The sequence below is a fragment of the Lactuca virosa genome, chromosome 3 (genome assembly GCF_052849685.1).
Source record: "Lactuca virosa cultivar CGN04683 chromosome 3, Lactuca_virosa_CGN04683_v6, whole genome shotgun sequence".
In the NCBI taxonomy this organism is placed as follows: Eukaryota; Viridiplantae; Streptophyta; class Magnoliopsida; order Asterales; family Asteraceae; genus Lactuca; species Lactuca virosa.
In genome coordinates, this window is record NC_136428.1 from 253,206,828 (window position 1) to 253,226,215 (window position 19,388).

Genomic DNA, 19,388 nt, shown 5'->3' on the forward strand with positions numbered 1-19,388 from the left:
TGCCTATTTTTTGTAGTTCGTTTTTTATGGCGGCTATGTTCTTCCATACGCCTGTGCTAGATTGTTTCGCGAGCTAATCGTCCAGTTTATGTCTGAGAGTATGTATTCCTTGAATTATACGGCTCCATAGGGGTTGTGGGTTCTTCATGTATCGCCACCACCATTTCACAATAAGTGATATGTTCAAAGATCTGAGTGTACCCATACCTAATCCACTTGAGTCCTTAGGTGTCGTGATTTTCTCCCATGCCACCCAATTAATTTTTTTCTTGTTAGCCGTCTCTCCCCATAAGAACTGTCTGTGGATTTTCTCTAGCGTATGAATCACACTAATTAGAGCTACAAAGATAGAAAAGAAGTATGTTGGTAGGCTGCCTAAGACAGAATTGATGAGAGTCATTCTACCGCCAAAGGATAGATTTTTAGCCTTCTAAGATGATAGTCTGGATTGGAGTCTTTCGATTACGGGTTGCCAATGTCTTGCTAGGTTCATATTTGCACCCACGGGTACACCGAAGTAGGTAAATGGAAGGTTTTCCGATTCACAACCAAGTGGGGAAGCCCATCTTGCTATGTCTATTCTTGAAGATACAATTCCAAATACTATTGATTTTTGAAAGTTCACTTTTAGATGAGAACTAATGTGAAAGCACCTGAGAATTCGTGCCAGAGTTTTTATGTTATCTTTAGACCATTATCCCACGAAGAGTGTGTCATCCGTATAAAAGAAATGACAAACAACAATGTTAGTATGAGGGATATTTATCCCTCGAAAAAATCCCTTTCTCACATGCAGTTTTCAAGGTGATGTTGAGTCCCTCCATTGCCATGATAAAAAGGAAAGGAGATAATGAGTCCCATTGACGCACACCTTTTTCCATTGAGAATTCGTCTGTTGGGGAGCCATTGATTAGGATCGAAGCCTTGGCGGATGATAGATAACCTCTAATCCACCCCCGCCATCTTTCCCCATATCCCATTTGTACTAGAATCGAGTCGAGATACTCCCAATAATGCGTTTTCGAAATCCACTTTGAACAACATGATCTTTTTCCTTTCCGCTTTGACCCACAAACAAATTTCGTTTACGAGGACCAGTCCATCTCATATATTTCTCCCCCCCCCCCCGGGGATGCAGATTGAACCTCATCGATATTAGTTCCAACCACATCTTTTAATCTCATGGCAAGGATCTTTGAGATTATTTTATATAAGCACCCAAGAAGGCTTATCGGTCTAAAATCATGTAGGGAGAGCCTGTATTTAACTTTTGCAATCATTGTGATGAAGGAGGAGTTACTTCCCTGCCCCAATCTCCCTGTATGTTCAAGGTATTTGATGAAGTTATATATGTCTCCTTTAGATCCCTGCCCCAATCTCCCTGTATGTTCAAGGTATTTGATGAAGTTATATATGTCTCCTTTAGATTTGACATGAGTATTATAAGTGGATAATGCATTTGACTTTTCATTGTTTCACTTAGACCTCATGATAAATGGATGGAATTCATAAAATCAAGAACTATTAGAATAAGTGATTTAAATTTAGGATAAATTACACAAATGATCCCTATGGTTTTGGGTAGCATGCATCTTCAGTCCTTCAATTTTTTTTTAACTCGGATTATCCTTATAGTTTTGTTTTGTTCGATTTTTGGTCCTTAATCGTATTTTTTTGGATTAAATTTCCAGTAGGGAGTTGGATTATTGTTGCCCCACTCCCACCTTCATGGTTTTCATATGATATGGTTTCAAGATTTTGCTTTTCATTAGGTTTCATATTTTTGTTTTATGTGATTTGGTTTCCGTATTTTCGTTTTCCGGTGGCCGATGATGTGGTGAGCAATGTTGCTTCAGGTGATCATCAATGAGGCAGCAAGGAGGTGCTAACAGCGGTGGTCATAGGAGACGAAGGATATATGGATGGAGGGTGAGAAGTGGTGATAAAATGGTTAGAGCTTAAGGTTAAGAGTACAAGTGTATGAGCATGAGAAAGAGAACATATTAGATGTAGGATATATTTAATATATAAATATAACTAATATATAAATTATTAAAAAAAAATTACAAAGATATATTAATAATTTTAAGTTGTTTTGAGACCTAATACGAAACAAAAACAAACAACATGAATGGTCAATTGTGTAAATTATTAAAGAAAATAAGAAAAACTACAAAGGCATACCCCAAACCATAAGGACCAATCATGTAATTTAACCTTAAATTTATAGCCAAAAGATATAGATAGATGATGTTGGGTGGATATCCCAAACGAAGAAAAAATTATGACCCTTTTTACATTTTTAGTTAATTGACCACTTCTCGGTCTACATTGTGTTATTTATTTAACAAAATATTTAAAAATAACTAAAATCCAAATATATACATTTTGAATTTCAAGTATCTGAAATACCTGAAAATTCATAACTAATGAATTCAAATCCGAAATATCTATATAGGCATAAATAGATTTACATAAATAATCATTTCTCATTTTTTCGTAAATTCATAAAATCAATATCGAAATCTGAAGAATTTAATCAAGTAGTAGTTTACACCTTATAAATTGGGTATCAAAAACATAAATGTTTACGTTTCTGTATAAAACTAACCGTCAAAGAAAACAATTACTAAAATAAATTATTTGACAACTGTCCGAAGGAAAATAGTCACAAATAAAAAATGATTTGCTAAAAGTGATTATTTTTCGATAGAAAATTGTTCAACAAAATATTATCCACTGTCCGACAAGTGGCGAATTTACATACAACTACCATGGGTCACTTGACCCACCTTTTTTTTTAACAAGTTATATATAATAGTTTTTAGTGACCTACCATATAAAAATCAAATGAACCACTTATGAATAAGATTTTAAAGCCCATATCATATAAGTTAACAGCCCAATATTTTTATTTAGGGTATACTCTATTATACATAGTCTAATACAAATTAAATTAAAAAAAAAAATTGTTAGTCAAGATCGGCGTGGTTCCATTCACAGACACAGTTTAAGTTGTTCTTTCACTCAAGCACTTTGGGAATTGGGAATTTGAGATATCCTTAGCAGCCACACAAGAACACAACACAATTAGGTAAATATTCATCTTTTTCTAAACAATAAAATATGAAGAATAATATTTCCAATTTCTTTTTCATCTAAAACCACAATATGAGTAATCACAATTTTTATTCACTGTTTGGCGTTCAATTATATATATATATATATATATATATATATATATATATATATATATATATATATATTGTTTGTTTGTTTGTTTCATACTCTTAATACTCTTAATGTGATATGATTATTTGATTGTTGTTAATTTGTTTGATTATTTGATTGTTGTTTCTTTTAGAAATTAAAATCAAGGATGTCTTTATTCAAGTTTTTTCAAAAGAATGATAAAAAAAAGTTGAAGAAGATAATGAGCAACATAAGCATATGAGAGTTGATTTAAGTTCACTACCTGTTGATCCGGCCGAACGATCGGGTATGGAATGCTATCATGTGAATCAAAGAAATGAAATTAGAAGGGCATACTTGCAAAAAGGTCCTTTCCAACCTCAAAACTATAAGTTTCCACAACGTGCTTTTGGAGGTAAACAACGAAGATTCAATATATCTTGGTTTGATGACAACAAATATTGGTTAGAATATAGTATAAAAGAGAACGCCGCCTTTTGCTTATGATGTTATCTATTCAAATCCGATATACCAAACCAAGGTGGATCAGATCATTTTGTAAAATCTGGATTCAAAGCTTGGAATATGAAATCAGGACTAGATGATCATAAAGCTGGAACTCCACACAATATTGCTGTCCAAAAATGTCAAAATTTAATGAACCAAAGGCAATCCATAACAACTGCTTTTGAGAAACAAACCACTTTACAAGAAAAAGAATATCATACCCGTTTAAATGCTTCAATTGATTGTGTTAGATTCCTATTGCGTTAAGGATTAGCATTTCGTGGTCATGACGAGAAGGACGAATCAGATAATAAATGTAACTTTCTTGAACTTTTACAATGGTTAGCTGATCGATGTGATGTGGTAGATCGTGTTGTGTTAAAGAATGCTCCAAAAAATACACAATTGAAATGCAGTGATATCCAAAAAGATATCGTGCAGGCATGTTCAGATGCAGTTATGAATGTTATTATGGAAGATCTTGGAAAAAAGTTTTTTGCAATTCTAGTAGACGAGTCACGTGATGTTTCTTGTAAAGAACAATTGGCATTAGTATTGAGGTTTGTAAATAAAAAGGGGGAAGTTGTAGAAAGGTTTGTTGGCCTTAAACATGTTAGTGACACTTCAGCTTTGACACTAAAGGCTACCATTTATGATATGCTCTCAAAGTGGAATTTGAGTCCTACTAGCATTAGAGGGCAAGACTATGATGGTGCTAGTAACATGAGTGGTGCATTTAATGGATTGAAGACTTTGATTATGAATGAAACAAAATTTGCATACTTTATTCATTGTTTTGCTCACCACTTACAGTTAACCCTAGTGTTTGTTGCAAAAAATCACACGAAGGTTAATGATTTCTTTGATGCGGTTTCTCGGCTGTTAAACATTATTGGATCTTCTTACAAGCAACGAGATAATTTAAGAAAAAAACAAGCAGATAAAGTTATGGAAGCATTGGTTGAAGGTTTGCTTTATAATTGTACTAAATTTATTATTAAAATATTTTGTATTTATGTTATGCTAATTAATTATTTATATGGTAAATTTTAGGTAAAATTGAGAGTGGTACCAGTTTGAATCAAGAAGTGGGTATCAAACGACCATCCGATACTCGATGGGGTTCTCATTTTCATCTCTATTGAATATCAAGAACATATATTCTTCCATTTGTGAAGTACTTGAAGACCTTGGTAAAGATAATAGTGACCGTGATCGTAAAGTTGAAGCAATTCGCATCTTAAGGTTATTAAAGTCATTTGATTTTGTGGTTTGTCTACACTTGATGGTTGATATCTTGGGAGTCACAGATCATTTGAATACAACATTACAAAGAAAATATCAAAATATCGTAAATTCCATGAATCAAGTAAGTAGCTCTAAAAAAGCAATTCAAGAAATTAGAGATTTAGGATGGGAACCACTTTTAGGGAATGTTACTTTATTTTGTGATAAACACGATGTTAGAATCGTGGATATGGAAGATGAATATTATGACAGATTCAGTCGTCGAAGAGGTTCACAGGTTAGCAACGTTTGATATTACCAACTTGATTTATTTATTGTGTTTTCTCATTTTCATATTAAAGATTCTTTTTATTTTCAGATTAATAACTTGCACCACTATCATGTTGATGTATTTAAGGCGGTGATTGATATGCAACTTCAAGAGCTTAACCATCGCTTTAATGAAGCCAACACGAAATTACTTCTTTGCATAGCTTGTTTGTGCTCGCGTGAGTCTTTCAAAGCCTTTGATTTGGATAAACTAATGGAAATGACTATACTTTATCAGGAAGAGTTTCGAACAGAATATGATCTTCAAGTTCTTGAAGTTGAACTTAAAAATTACATTAAGGATGTGCGAGAAGATGAAAGATTAATCAATTGAAGAACATTGGAGAACTTACCAAAAAGATGTTCGAAGTACAAAAGCATATAATATATCCTAAGGTTTATATTCTCTTGAAACTTGCATTGATCTTATCCGTTGCAACAGCAAGTGTGGAACGCGTATTTTCAGTAATGAAGTTGGTAAAGACTGATGTACGCAACAAAATTGGTGATCAGTTTTTAAGTGATAGTTTGGTGTCATATATTGAAAAAAATGTTTTAGGAAGTATTAGTAATGACACAATCGTGAAATTGTATTAAGTTATAGGACCTCGTCGGGTACAATTGTAAGAACTTTAAATCTTTTTTTTTCTTGTATAACTCAACCCGACCCGAACCCGAACCCGCAATAGATTTTTTTTTGATATTTTTTTGTCTATTGAGTTTAAATAGTAAACCATGTGGTTTTAGGTTCTAGACTCGCCACTGTGTCCGACGAAAGAGAACTAATATCCGAAAGAAGTTAATCCTCGTTGCTACATTGCGCTAGTACTATTCGTTGTCGCAAAACCGAGCGATAACGGTATCAATATTTGTAAAAATATAACACGTTTCCGGATGAAACTAATATCGAAACAGCAGCTTTCCGGTAGTAAGAATAATAAAGGTGGTAATAATAATAATAATCAAACAATTCGCAGCTTTGTGCTAGTAATAATAATAATACAGTAATAATAATCTTTTTATTATTATTATTATTATTTTTTTTTATTAGGGTTTTGTTACTTTCACTGCCCTCCCTTTGAAATCAGATCGCTGCTCAATCTCCCACTTGAATTGAAAATCGCTGCTCCTGCCTCCGGTAGTCGACGGATGAGAGTCAAGCGGCTAGCCGAAGTCGGAAATCGTCTACACTCTGAGCTCTGAACTTGGATTCGTGAAGAGGGAAAGGGAAGCTTCAAGCTCGTAATTGCCAGTCATTATCCCTGACGTTGTAATTGACCATTGTATGACGCCACCTGCCGCCGTAGACGAGCTGCTTTCTTCTCCGCCTCTGTGCTCCGGTAATCTTTTTCTTATTTTCTGATAAGTTGGTAATCTCTTTTCTGTCGTTCATAATCAATGTTTCAAACCATGAAAATGATTAATTACCATTTCTAATTCGCGATGGTACATTTTCCAATGTTTTTATTTTTATTTTTATTTTTATTTTTTTATGCTGATTGTTGCTAAGTTTTTTCTTCTTCCTTTGTTAACCCCTAATCTATCGTGAACACCTATGGTATGGTTTGGAAATGAATGCACGAACTCAGCGGCTACAAACATTTGTGGGGGAGATGATGCTTTTTTTGAATTTCTCTTTCACACCATGATTTGTGTGGATGAAAGTAATTAGGGTCTGAATAATATATTAACCACAATAGTTAAATTAAGGAGATAGGATTGAAAAACAAGAACTCAAAAGGCACAAGTATTTGGTTGTATAATTCCATTAGATTTGATGATTCTAGAGTTTGTAAGCTTTTAGAGTTTGTACAATACCATTAGATTCACAAGTCGGAATTGATGATTCTAGAGTTTGTACAATTCCATTAGATTCACAAGTCGGAATTGATGATTCTAGAGTTTGTAAGGTTCAAATCTCATTTAACTTTCCAAAAACCTTTCTACAAACTTCATCATCAATCATCCAATATTCAAATGCTGTAGAAATTTCTTCATGATAGATTTCATTCCCTTAAAAAAATCCCACCATGAATCCATACATCTCTTTACCCTTAACTAGCTATGGGCCCCTAGAGGAAGCTTCAAACATATATGATGGTTTCCATCGAAGGTTCTCATGGTATTGATGATTTCATAAATGTGATTTGATCTCATCTCACTGAGACTAAGTTAAATTCACCATCTCAATCCTTAAATCCCAAATTCCCAATCATATGAGTTTCTACCATTCATGGAGCCTGAAACTTTCATTTCTCCCCAAACTCCACCAAAATCAATTAGGGTTTGATCAAGTGAAGTTAGTGTTATTGATAGTGATAATGACAACCTACCTATATGCTACATAGCGATAGTGATGGAATAGCAACGGCTATTTCATTTTTGGGATTGCCTATTAAAAATTAATATTATTTTTACCTTCACCTATTTAGCAATTATAACAACTAAATAAGCTAAAAACCAATACTATTAACTCAAATAAGTTCTAAAACATGAATATTACATAACTGATTAACAATGATAATTCAAATTATATCTGAGAAGAACAGAAATCTTAAATACATGGTGTACAACAAAGAAAGAAACAAAACAGAGTGTAAAATAATCTGGAAAAAGAAAAACCTTTGAAGCTGATATAGAGAGAAGGAGCAGTGCAGGAAAATTTGTGTTTATCACACTACTTGGCGTCAAACTAACATAAATCTTAGAATACTTTTCTCTTGTTTGTTTTAATTACACTTTACGTAGAAACAAAAATTCAAGTTTACTTAAAATAGAACTTCTAACACTTCAAACCAATTTCTAGCAACTAATACATTAAACAGGAAACGGAATAGAAAACTGGAACAAAAGTGGTAACACTGGATTTATGGTATAGTCAATTGAAGGAATTCTAGAATAGGAGTACAAGAATGTGGAATATAGAATCAATTGAATCTATTGGAAGCATGGTTCTAAAAAGCGCGCCATGACGCGCCTCAAGGTGTGCCATGGCGTGAGGCGTGGTGAAGCCGTTAGGAAAATGTCCAAGGCGGGTTTGTTAAGCGTGACGCCCAAGCGTGTCTTATCGTGTTATGGCGCGAGTTTTTTTTCAAGGCACGTTTTTTTTTCCTGATCAGGCCTAAAATAATTGAGTTGTTAACTATTTTATATTAAATATTAATATAACACTTCTAAAAACTTGATATATTTGATAAAATTAAATGATTATATGATTTATCTTTTATAATGTATATAAAATAGTTACGCTTTGAAAAACGTCATGGCTCGCCAAGTCTCGCCATGGCATAACTTTGACCTTCCCGTCAAGCCCATGCCTCACGTTATTTAGAACCTTGATTGGAAGCATCAAAATTCACAAATGAAATCGAAAATTCACAATATCGAAATCAGCGATTCAAACTCCAAATTGGGGACCCCAATCACGAATTGGACCAATTCCGATCGGAAAAAAAACATTCTAGCAACCGATTTTGCCATTTTATAAAAAAAATTGATTTATACTGGATTAAACAAAAAAAACTTTATATCGCTACGTTGCTTTTACCTTGCTATAAACCCCATAGCGACACACCATCGTCTCGCCTCGCTATTCGCTATAGTAATCATAGCGAGCGCTATTGACAACATTGAGTGAAGTTTAGGTGATCTAGAAGAAAACATCCATAGAAAACAACAAACATTATTATGGTTTCATTTTTCAGATTTAAAATCCACCCAAACCCTAGATGCGAAAATAGGGAAGAAGAAATTCAGTGTTATCGATAGCGAGGAAATAGCGAAAACCTACCTATGACTATTTCATATTTAACAATTGCCTATTAAAAAAAAGATACTATTTTTACTTTCACCTATATAGCAATTATAACTACTAAATAAGCTAAAGCCCAATACTGTTAGATCAAATAAGTTCTAAAATGGCTTCTTCTTATGCTATGAACATAAACTTATATAATAGTCTTGACTGAAACTCATTACTCAACTCTCCATTTTTCAACTTACTATTTTATTGCCATGATTTTATCTTGTAATTTTGTTTTTCTTTTTGGGTAAAAAAAATCTGGAAGAGAACAGCAAGATTAGTCACAGTAGATGATGGTCACATTCGCTCCTCAACCCCTCCAATTAGGGATACAAATTTTGTTTTGTTAGAGAAAGTGGATGTTTTTATGATTTTGAGTGGTGGACTGGAGTAATCACCAAAAAACTTGCTGATAATAGATACATTGTGTTTTTTAAACACAATAATAAAGAGAGTGAATTTAGTCACCTTGAATTAAGACTGCATGTTGAATCTAACTCTGTGAAGCAGCATATCACTGAAGATAAAGCATCAATGATGAAGAGAACAAAGGTGACAAATGGTGGAATTGGAAGCAATGATAATAAACATTTGAAGTCTTGTAGTAATAAATTAAATACTGGAATCACTTTTGATGATCAAACCCTATCAGATGTGGGGCCCAGTAAAGAATTGAACAACCTAATTGTTGGTGAAACTGAGCTACTTTCTCGTGGAAAGAGAATGGTGGGTTGAATCAATGAATCTGTGATATTAACTTTAAACAATGTTTTATTGATGATAAAGATTGCATTTTTTTTAATACATGTGCAGCTTATTAAACGAGAAAAAAATATTGGATTCAGTAAGAGTCCAGTTCCAGTGATGATTACTTCTTCAAGAAAGAAGGGGAGATCACCTGATGATTCTGGAGTTGTGAAATCTTTTTTACCCAAAGGTTAGAAATTTTAATTTTGATTTTTGTATTTTCTCATCTTGGAAAATATAGCAAGTTAAATAAATTTGGCAGGAGGTGAAGGTGATTCGATGAAAATAAAAACCCCGAAGAGTGTTGAGAAAGTGGTGCATGTTAGCGAAGAGCTGCATCCTCCACCTATTACCTGTGTTATGGGTTTGCAATGTAAAGTGGTGACTACTATGTTACAAACTAAGAATGTGAATGTAAAGTCGCCTACCATGATTCCTCCCAATGTGAGATTTTTTTTTTTTTTAATGAAATGTAATAAACCATCTCAATATTCATCATCACATTGTGTAGGAGGGGAAGGAAGCGGATGGAGGTAGTGGGACTCTAAAGAGGAAGAGGGGAAGGCCATTCAAATCAAAACTCAAAAAACCCAAAACACCTTTGGCAGGTATAATTTTTTTTAAAAAAAAAAAAAACCATATCACTTTTGACTTACATTAAACAAAAAAAATTATTCGAAAATTTTCAGTAACAGTGATCCATGAGAATGGGGATGCATTGCCATTGACAAAGACTCCAATAGAGAAAGTACCAAACACAACGATAAAGAAGTATAAATCCGTAAAAGGAAAACGAGGCAAACGCCGTAAAATAAAAAGCATTAACATGGTATCTCCACATTCACTTGAAGATTCATCATCAAAATTAAAACAAAAACAAAAAGAAAAGTTAGGGTTAGGGTTAGGGTTAGGGTTAGAATTGACAATCTTGGATGAGGATCAACCTCTATCAATGTGGTTCGAAGGAAAACAAAGAAATGGTGGTGAGAAATTACCATTCGAGAAACGAAGCACCACACTATGGGAAACATTGGAAGCAATGGAGATATTCCAGAAGATTCCACAAAACCCACATTTTCGTCCACTTGAGAAAGAAAAGGAATGCACGCGCGAAGGACACGCGATCAGCAAAATGGTAAGTTACGTGCGTATAATGGAGTCAATCTCACAACAACTGACACTGGAGGACCGAAGAAGTGTGTTTGAGGAAAGCCTTGAGGCGTTGTTGGATTTGGAGTCGCATGGGTTTGATGTGAAGGTGGGGAAGGAGCGGGTGAGTGGGTTGCTTAGGATTAAAGAGAAACAGGAGTTGCTTGAACAAGAGTCGAAGAAAGTGAAAAAGCAAATGGAGGTGGAGAGAGTTGAAGGGGTGAGGATTGATAAGGAGATTGAGTTGGTGGATCAACAGGTGGTGGTGTTGTTGGAGAGACGTGCACAGGTGTTGAAGAGGAAGGTGAAGAAGGATGCGGAAGTTGAGAGTTTGGAGGCTCAGATAGAAGAAATTCATCGGGGGATATCGGAGGTTAGATGTAAGTTTGATGGTTTGGCTGCATCATCTTTGTGTGGTTGACTTTGATTGTTTGTGTATTTATTGTGTTAGTGCTAACTAGTAGGGGATTTTAGTTGAAGAGCTTGTAGTGTGTCATGCTCTTCTTTTAGTTATGACTTATTAGACCTTTAGCTAAATTAAATGGTTTTATGACTTCATCACCTTAACATCAAGACTGTTTGTTTGGTTAACATGGAATTGCAAAATAGTTTTATTGTCACTTAAAACCAGAAAAAATAAAATTAACTTAAAGTAAACTAGTAATAATTATAATAATAATAAAGATACAAAAATAATTATTTAAAAAAATCCTGTTAGTTTTGATATTTTTTATAGCGGCTAAAATCTCAAAAGTAAAAAAGATTGATGGGGATTCTTTTTTTCATAGATATGGTCAAATTTGGAGGATTTTTTTGAAAATAACTGTCTTAGAAAGTACCATCTAAAATAACACCAAGAAATTTCGAAAAAATTCATACGTTTTTACTCATTATCTAAAGAACCACTATGAGTTCTTTCCAAAAAAAAAAAAAAAAAAAAAAACACATCGATGATTTGATTTTTCTTCTTTTCCTATTTAAGTTGTTTTTTACCTATGAAAATAACAGTTAACAAAGTTATAAATGTTTACATGAATTGATGGATTGTTTTGGACAGACTATTTTTAAATGATATGGGTTATGTCCTTTTAAATGATATGGATTATGTCCTTATAAGAATTTGTAACATGGTTAGGGATTTAAGGAATGAGTTTGAAAAGTATTTCTTGATTTATTAGATTTTTAAAAAGGCTATAAAATTTTTTATAAAAAAGATGTGTAGGAAGCAAATAAGTACTTTTGAAATAACTTTCTACTATCATCAAAAAATTATTTTTCAAAAGTAACACTTTTCTAACTTTTTAAAATAACTTAACTTGTTAGATTGAAAAAACAATAATATCCCCAAACTTATTTACTATTTTTAGTCATTTATTCATTTTACAATATGTAAAAAAATATTAAATAGGTTTAAATATGTAAGCATGTATTTTTTTTTGGTCATTTTACATATACAAGTTAATTCAAACATTTTCTAAAAAAGATTTATCACTTTATAGCTTCTTGCCACCACATAACAAACTCATTTTTATTGCAAAATAAACTAAAACAATTTTATCAAAAAATGCTTATTGAATTAAATAAGGAATCCCAAACACCCCTTGGTAAACAATAGCTTAAATGAATAAAAATTATCAATGTGTTTTCTAGAAAAAAACATATAATCGTTTATCAAGTACAAAGTGAAAATGTAAGCATTTCTTTCTTTTTCTTCTTTTATTATTATTTTTTTTTATTTTAATAAATTGATTATTATAAAAACATAAAATATAAAAAAAGGATAAAAACCGAAGGCGTGTATCTAAGAATGGAATAATATGTTGGTGATTTGTTTCATTAATAGTATTTAAGTGTAATAGATTAATTTGTTGACCAAAAATAATCTTCATAAATATTAAACAAGTATGATGATGCGGGATGCATACTTGTTTAAGTTTGTTCAAGATTCAAAGTAGACTGTCATTTAGAAGCGAAACCTCTGAATGAACGAGGGTTCAGGGGTAGTACCCTTGTGAGTGGGGTCTAAGGGGTGGCAGCCCCTGGCGGGGTTCAAGGAGTAGAGCTCCTGGCTGGGGTCATAACTGTCTTGTGATAATTTTCAGACATAAATGATATACTCGTTTTTTGGCCATTTTTTGGGTACATCTTCAAGAACATTTCACTCACATTCTCTAAATTCGAAATCTCTGAATTTTACCTAATTGAGTGTTCGATTTATACCATCGAAATACTTCAATTTGATAGTAAAACCACGACTTTCAGAAAATCCAAACAATTTTTCCATCCCCAATTTGTAATATAATGTGTATAATTTGTATGTATGAGCACATTGAGTTCAACAAAAACATACCACAAAAGCAATAACTTTTTAGTTCATCTGTTATCAAATGAACGCCGTACCATATGCACCAACGTTGTTTTAGATACATTGTTGCCTTGTTGGTCCTATTAAAATGGAAATCATCCTGGTTATAATTTACTAGTTATATTTACCTTGTAACATGACTTAAGTTGAGGTAAAATTATTAATAAGGTTTATTTGTATGTAATGTCTGTCTTCATTGAACATAAGCATTTAAGGCTACTCCCATAAGCATATGTACGCTTGTATAATATAACAAAAATTAATCATAATTAATACTCCCTTCGTCCCAATATTATGTTCCATTAAATGCTTAGTTGGTTAAGTAATAATGAGGGGGTATTTTGGTAAAAATGTTATTTATTTTTAGAAGTGGACTATTATTTTGGAACAAACCAAAAAGGAAAGATGGACTATAATTTTGGGACGGAGGGAGTATAATAGTTTGGTTTGGGTTCGTTTCCGGGAATCAGTGAGATAGAGGCCACCGCAGAAGTTGGAGCTGTGACATCCCCAAAACCACGGCCAGAAAAGACCGGTTTCATTTATGCTTTTAAATAAAATCAGAGTAATCTTTTAAAGAAAACGGTTGCGGAATTTGTTCCCAAATAAGATATGATAAAAATTTATCAAAACATTTCTCAAAGAGAATGTACTATTTATTAAATAATAAAATCTCGGGATGTCATGTTCCGATACAGACCAAAAGCATAAACAGTATAAAATAGACCTTACAACAGTTATTTATAACTACTGATCTATAATCCAAAATCTCTCGTCAAGTCCACCAACTTATACTCTCGTGCCATTACCTGTAATGCAAAGAAAACTGAGTGGGTCAGGCTTGGGAGCCTGGTGAGCATATAGGGTTTTCAACCCACAATAATATAATTTTTATATTTAATCATCAAACAAACAATCCAATTACCCATCCCCATTATCTTCTTTATTTCTTAAGTTCTTATCTTAAGAATCCACTATCATTCATTCGTTCGTTCCTAAGGATTTACCTAAGGAATTGGCACAAAGTCCATTGCTGCCCGAGGTTCATCTACGCAGTACTAAATCCATAGCTACCAAGGTTCATCCGTACAATACTAAATCCATAGCTACCAAGGTTCATCCGTACCGTACTAAATCCATAACTACCATTGTATTTATATAAGACACTAAGTCCATAGCTGCCAGGGTTTTTTTTTTTAGAGTACATCGGTGAACACATCGTTCACAACACCTACAAGTTGCGAGCTTGCTAGTGTTCCACAAGACTGTCTAGAATAGTCCGTGGTTGTCATCCCTACTCTGCTGAATGACGGGGGCCATCGTTTGGGTAACGGTTTCACTCATTTTTCACCTGTCACGATCATCTCATGATCTATATCATCTTTCGTCTCATCCTCAAACAAATCTTTCATCACTCACCAACTATTTCATCTACCCATGTTCTACCCAACATATTTGTAGATATAAATTACGTATATAGTTTAAATCATATACAAACCTGTATAAAACATTCATCCAACATCCATCTCAAATAATATATATATATATATATATATATATATATATATATATATATATATATATATATATATAAACACATAACACGTATTTCATAGCAAATACTTCATATCTATGTGTTAGAAGAAAGTAACTATACACTCACCTGATAACACGATGATCGGACAGCACCTCGTCTCTTAAAATAATCTTTTCCGATAAAACCGGGACGTTTTCTCCAAAACCGAGCTTTACGCGGGCAGAGTCTCGGCTCGGAAACTTTGCTTCTCGGGGTCTTCGGGACTTGCTTCGGGGCTCGGGAATGATACCGGGGCTTCGGGATAACTCTGGCACGAAAAACAAGGCAAAACGGGAGAGAGAGAAGAGAAAAGGAGCAAAATGGCCGACTGCCCTCGCATCCTTTATATAGGGGCAGAAGCCTCGCATTACGCTGGGCGTAATGCTCAGCTACGCGGGGCGTAGCGCTTCGGAAACGTCACTGCATGCGTCATCGGAGCACTCGAGTGCGAGGCGGGTCACGCTTCGGTGTACGCTGGGCGTACAGCTCTACGCTGGGCGTAGTTCGGATAGGATCAGCGACTCCTTCGGATAAGCTTTGGTATGCGTGCCACGATCTTCAAAAATTCATAACTTTCGCATACGAGCTCCGTTTTCGACGTTCTTTATATCCACGCGTAGGTGAGACTAAGCTTTACAACTTTCGTTTAGACTCCATTGGCTAATTTTGACTTTATTTTTATTGTAATATTTTTAGTAGGCCGGGACAGGAAAACTCCGTTATAAATTTATAACTTCTTCATCTGACGTCCTTTTTCGTCTGTCTTTTTACCATTGGACTACTAACGATGAGATCTTCAATTCTCGTTTATATTGTTTCGGCTAAATATCGCTCGATCTCATATTCAAACTTCGGGCTGTACACTTCTAAGCCAAAATTTCGAAAAATCATAACTTCCTCATACGAAGTCAGATTTAGACGTTCTTTTTATGCACGCTCTCGGTTTAACGTATTCTATGACTTTTGTTTAGATCGCTAAGGCCAAATATTGCTCTAACGTAAATTCACTATTCACGTCGCGCTGTGTCGTGCCGGTTCTGTCGCGAAACTTCGACAGGTCATATCTTCTCCGTTATAACTCGGATTTCGGCATTCTTTATATTTTCGGAAACCTTGTGACATATACTTCAACTTGGTTAAGATTATTCATTATAAACAAACTTCCATCAAAAAAGTCATTTTTTGATGCTTATCGTCTCTAAATTGACTAGCCCGGATCTACGGGCGTTACAGGAGCTATGGTCGGCTTTGATATTGATGCCAAGAATGAACTGCTGGCCGAAATCCTTAGGGTATCCGGTGAGATTACTGTGCCCAAATGAATTTTCTATCAATCAATATACGGGGAATGGGGGAGAACTATAAGGTGGATTGGGTTAGGAGGTTGAAGACGAGTCATAAATGCTCTTTTATAGCAATCCAGGAAACTCAGTTAATGGAGGCTGAGAACATTGATGTACGCTCGTGTTGGGGTTATGATGAATTTGGTGCTAACCGTGTCAATGCATCAGGGAGGTCAGGTGGTCTTCTAAACATATGGGATAGGAACATGTTCACCCCTAATGAGGTTATCTCCTCTAGACATTACATTATTAATATTGGTTCATGGATTAGTATCAGTGAACCTATGATCTTTGCTAATATTTACGGGCCACAGTTGATTCCTGAAAAGTCAACATTATGGAAGGAGCTAATTGAAATCAAAAACTCCAAGAATGGCATTTGGGTTATGATGGGGGATTTTAATGCATTGAGACATAGGGGTGAAAGAATTAATTCTAATTTCTGCCAGAGAACTGCGAGAGATTTCAACAATTTTATACATGAGATTGGGCTCATTGATTTGAAAATAGGGGGTCATAGGTTCACCTGTTTTCGAAACTCAGATCTCAAGCTAAGCAAGCTTGATCGGTTTCTGGTCAGTCCCACTTTCCTTAATCTGTTTCCTCATGTTTTTGTTACTGCTCTTCCAAGAGAAATTTCTGATCATTGCCCTATCCTTCTATCTACAATGCGTAAAGATTTTGGTCCGTCTCCATTCAGATTTTTCAATTCCTGGATGTTTAGAGAAGGTTTCGAATTGGCCTTCATCTCTAACTGGAATAATTTCGTGGGTTACGGTACACTTGACCTGTACCTGGCTGCGAAGCTAAAGCACATTAAAATGGATTAAAGAAATGGAGAGCAACTAATCATCCCAAGGAGGAGACAACACTAATGAGACTCAAGAAATTGGTGGAGTGCCTAGACCATGAAGCCGAGTCACGACAGTTAACAGTCGATGAGATTGATGCTAGAAACTTGGGGTACAAATCAGTCATAGAGATGGAAAAATTCAAGTCTCTTGATCTGAGGCAAAAAGCTCGTATCAAATGGGCAATTGATGGGGATGAAAACACGAGCTTTTTTCATGGGTATATAAATAAAAACAATCAAAAAAACAAGATTGATGGCCTGATGATAAATGGTGAATGGTGTACGGACCCAAAAATTATAAAGCAGGAGATATACTCGTTCTTTGCTGACAAATTCAAAGAAAAATGTCCAATCAGACCAAAATTGGAGAGCAGGAACTTTAAGAAAATATCACAAGATGATTCTCAACTACTGGAATCCCCCATCACCCTTAAGGAAATCAAGGAGGCAGTTTGGTCTTGCGGGAATGAAAAAGCTCCTGGGCCGGATGGCTTCACATTCAAATTCATCAAGAAGTATTGGGAGGTTCTTCTGGGTGATATTGCATCTGTTGTCAAATACTTCGAGCGATTTGGAAAAATTGATTCATCTTGCAAGTTGCAACTCCTCATTTATCTCGTTAGTCCCCAAAGTCAAGGACCCCCTTACGATACGAGACTACAGGCCAATTAGTCTTATAGGGTGTATTTACAAAATCATATCCAAGATCCTATCACCTAGAATAAAGAAAGTCATGGGGAACTGTATTGACGAGGTACAGTCTGCATATGCAGAGAGCAGGAACATACTTGACGGGCCCCTTGTGGTGAATGAAATTTGCTCATGGGCAAAAAAGAAAATACTCTTATTTAAGGTGGATTTCGATAAGGCATTCGACTCAATCAACTGGGGCTTTCTTGATACCAATCTTATGCATATGGGTTTTGGTAACAAAATGAGATCATGGTTAAAAGGATGCCTTGAATCCTCCAAATCCTCAGTTCTAGTCAATGGTAGTCCGACAGAAGAGTTCCTGATATCCAAAGGTGTTAAACAAGGAGATCCGCTCTCCCCGTTCTTGTTCATTGCAGCTATGGAGGGGTTAAGTGCAGCAATGAGGGATGCGTGCGAAACTGGAATATATCAAGGTATTAAGCTGCCAAATGATGGTCCGTTAATCTCCCATCTGCTATATGCGGATGATGCTTTATTCATCGGAGAATGGTCGAAACAAAATATAAAAACCTAGCCCGTATCCTGCATTGTTTTCATGTTGTATCGGGACTCAAAGTTAACTTCAGTAAATCGATAGTTTTTGGTGTTGGATTTGATATGCAAGAAGTATAAAGTTGGGCCAGACCCCTAGGATGTGAACCCTCCTCTCTCCCATTCACATACTTAGGGGTCCCGGTTGGAGCCAATATGAACTTGAAAAAAAATTGGGTACCAGTTCTGGACAGATTCCAATCCAAATTATCAAAATGGAAGTCAAAAACCTTATCTTTTGGTGGCAGATTGACACTCATCAAGTCAGTTTTAGGAAACCTTCCATCATATTACCTTTCCTTATTCGTGGCACAGGAGGGTATCATTGACACACTGGAAAAGATGAGGAATCGGTTTCTTTGGGGTGGATCAGATGAAAAGAAAGTGATTCATTGGATCTCGTGGGACAAGGTTACAACATCCAAGGAATCTGGTGGCTTAGGTGTTGGTACAATAAAAGCCTTGAACGCCTCTTTAATAACTAAGTGGTGGTGGAGGTTGAGAACTGAGTCGAATCAGTTATGGGCTGTTGTGATAACGAGTGTGCATAATCTAAGGTCGAAACCTGATGAATGTTACTCAGCAAAGTCACTACCGGGGGTATGGAATAATATAACAGGAATTGAAAATGATCTAAAGAAAAAGGATATCCAAGTCAAGACAGTGTTAGACAAACGACCAACCAACAACGAATTCATTTGGAGATGTGGGCTTACCCCGGATGGATCTTTCACTGTAAATGCTCTCAGACTAATGTGGGACTATCGACCTCCATTGACCAATGCAAACTTCCAATGGATAAAAGAAATCCCACTGAAAGTTTCCTGCTTCATTTGGAGAGCAAATTTGGGCAGAATTCCAACAACTATGGAGTTAGTAAAAAGAGGGGTAAATATTGATACTTTAATATGCTAGATGTGTGATGAAAAAGAAGAAAGCGCTGATCATGTTCTTGTAGATTGTTCTTACACAAAAATGGTCATGGAAGGAATAATGAAGTGGTGTAAGGTGAATATAAACATGGAAGATCTTCGAGCGGTGTCAAATGTTTT

General features: G+C 35.0%; 4 protein-coding genes across 9 annotated transcripts; all 4 read left to right on the forward strand.

The window, feature by feature from the left end:
- The first annotated feature begins 3,450 nt into the window (after positions 1–3,450).
- Positions 3,451–5,590, forward strand: LOC145164533 (uncharacterized). Its single transcript, XM_079083244.1, has 5 exons — positions 3,451–3,607; positions 3,968–4,666; positions 4,753–4,821; positions 4,878–5,224; positions 5,306–5,590. The coding sequence occupies exons 1-5, from the start codon at positions 3,451–3,453 to the stop codon at positions 5,588–5,590; spliced, it is 1,557 nt and encodes a 518-aa protein (XP_078939370.1).
- Positions 5,591–6,318: 728 nt separating this feature from the next.
- LOC145167129 (uncharacterized) lies at positions 6,319–11,527 on the forward strand. 6 transcript variants are annotated; one of them, XM_079086223.1, is made up of 6 exons: positions 6,319–6,596; positions 9,324–9,784; positions 9,872–9,995; positions 10,068–10,249; positions 10,317–10,413; positions 10,495–11,527. In XM_079086223.1, the coding sequence occupies exons 2-6, from the start codon at positions 9,593–9,595 to the stop codon at positions 11,373–11,375; spliced, it is 1,476 nt and encodes a 491-aa protein (XP_078942349.1). In that variant the 5' UTR covers positions 6,319–6,596; positions 9,324–9,592; the 3' UTR covers positions 11,376–11,527. The 6 variants fall into 6 exon arrangements, with proteins under 6 accessions (XP_078942349.1, XP_078942350.1, XP_078942351.1 ...); XM_079086224.1 differs by having other exon boundaries at positions 9,331–9,784; XM_079086225.1 differs by having other exon boundaries at positions 9,566–9,784.
- A 4,716-nt stretch (positions 11,528–16,243) lies between these two features.
- LOC145164534 (uncharacterized) lies at positions 16,244–17,068 on the forward strand. Its single transcript, XM_079083245.1, has one exon. The coding sequence runs from the start codon at positions 16,244–16,246 to the stop codon at positions 17,066–17,068; it is 825 nt and encodes a 274-aa protein (XP_078939371.1).
- Positions 17,069–17,824: 756 nt separating this feature from the next.
- LOC145164535 (secreted RxLR effector protein 78-like) lies at positions 17,825–18,319 on the forward strand. Its single transcript, XM_079083246.1, has one exon. The coding sequence runs from the start codon at positions 17,825–17,827 to the stop codon at positions 18,317–18,319; it is 495 nt and encodes a 164-aa protein (XP_078939372.1).
- The last annotated feature ends 1,069 nt before the right edge of the window (positions 18,320–19,388 follow it).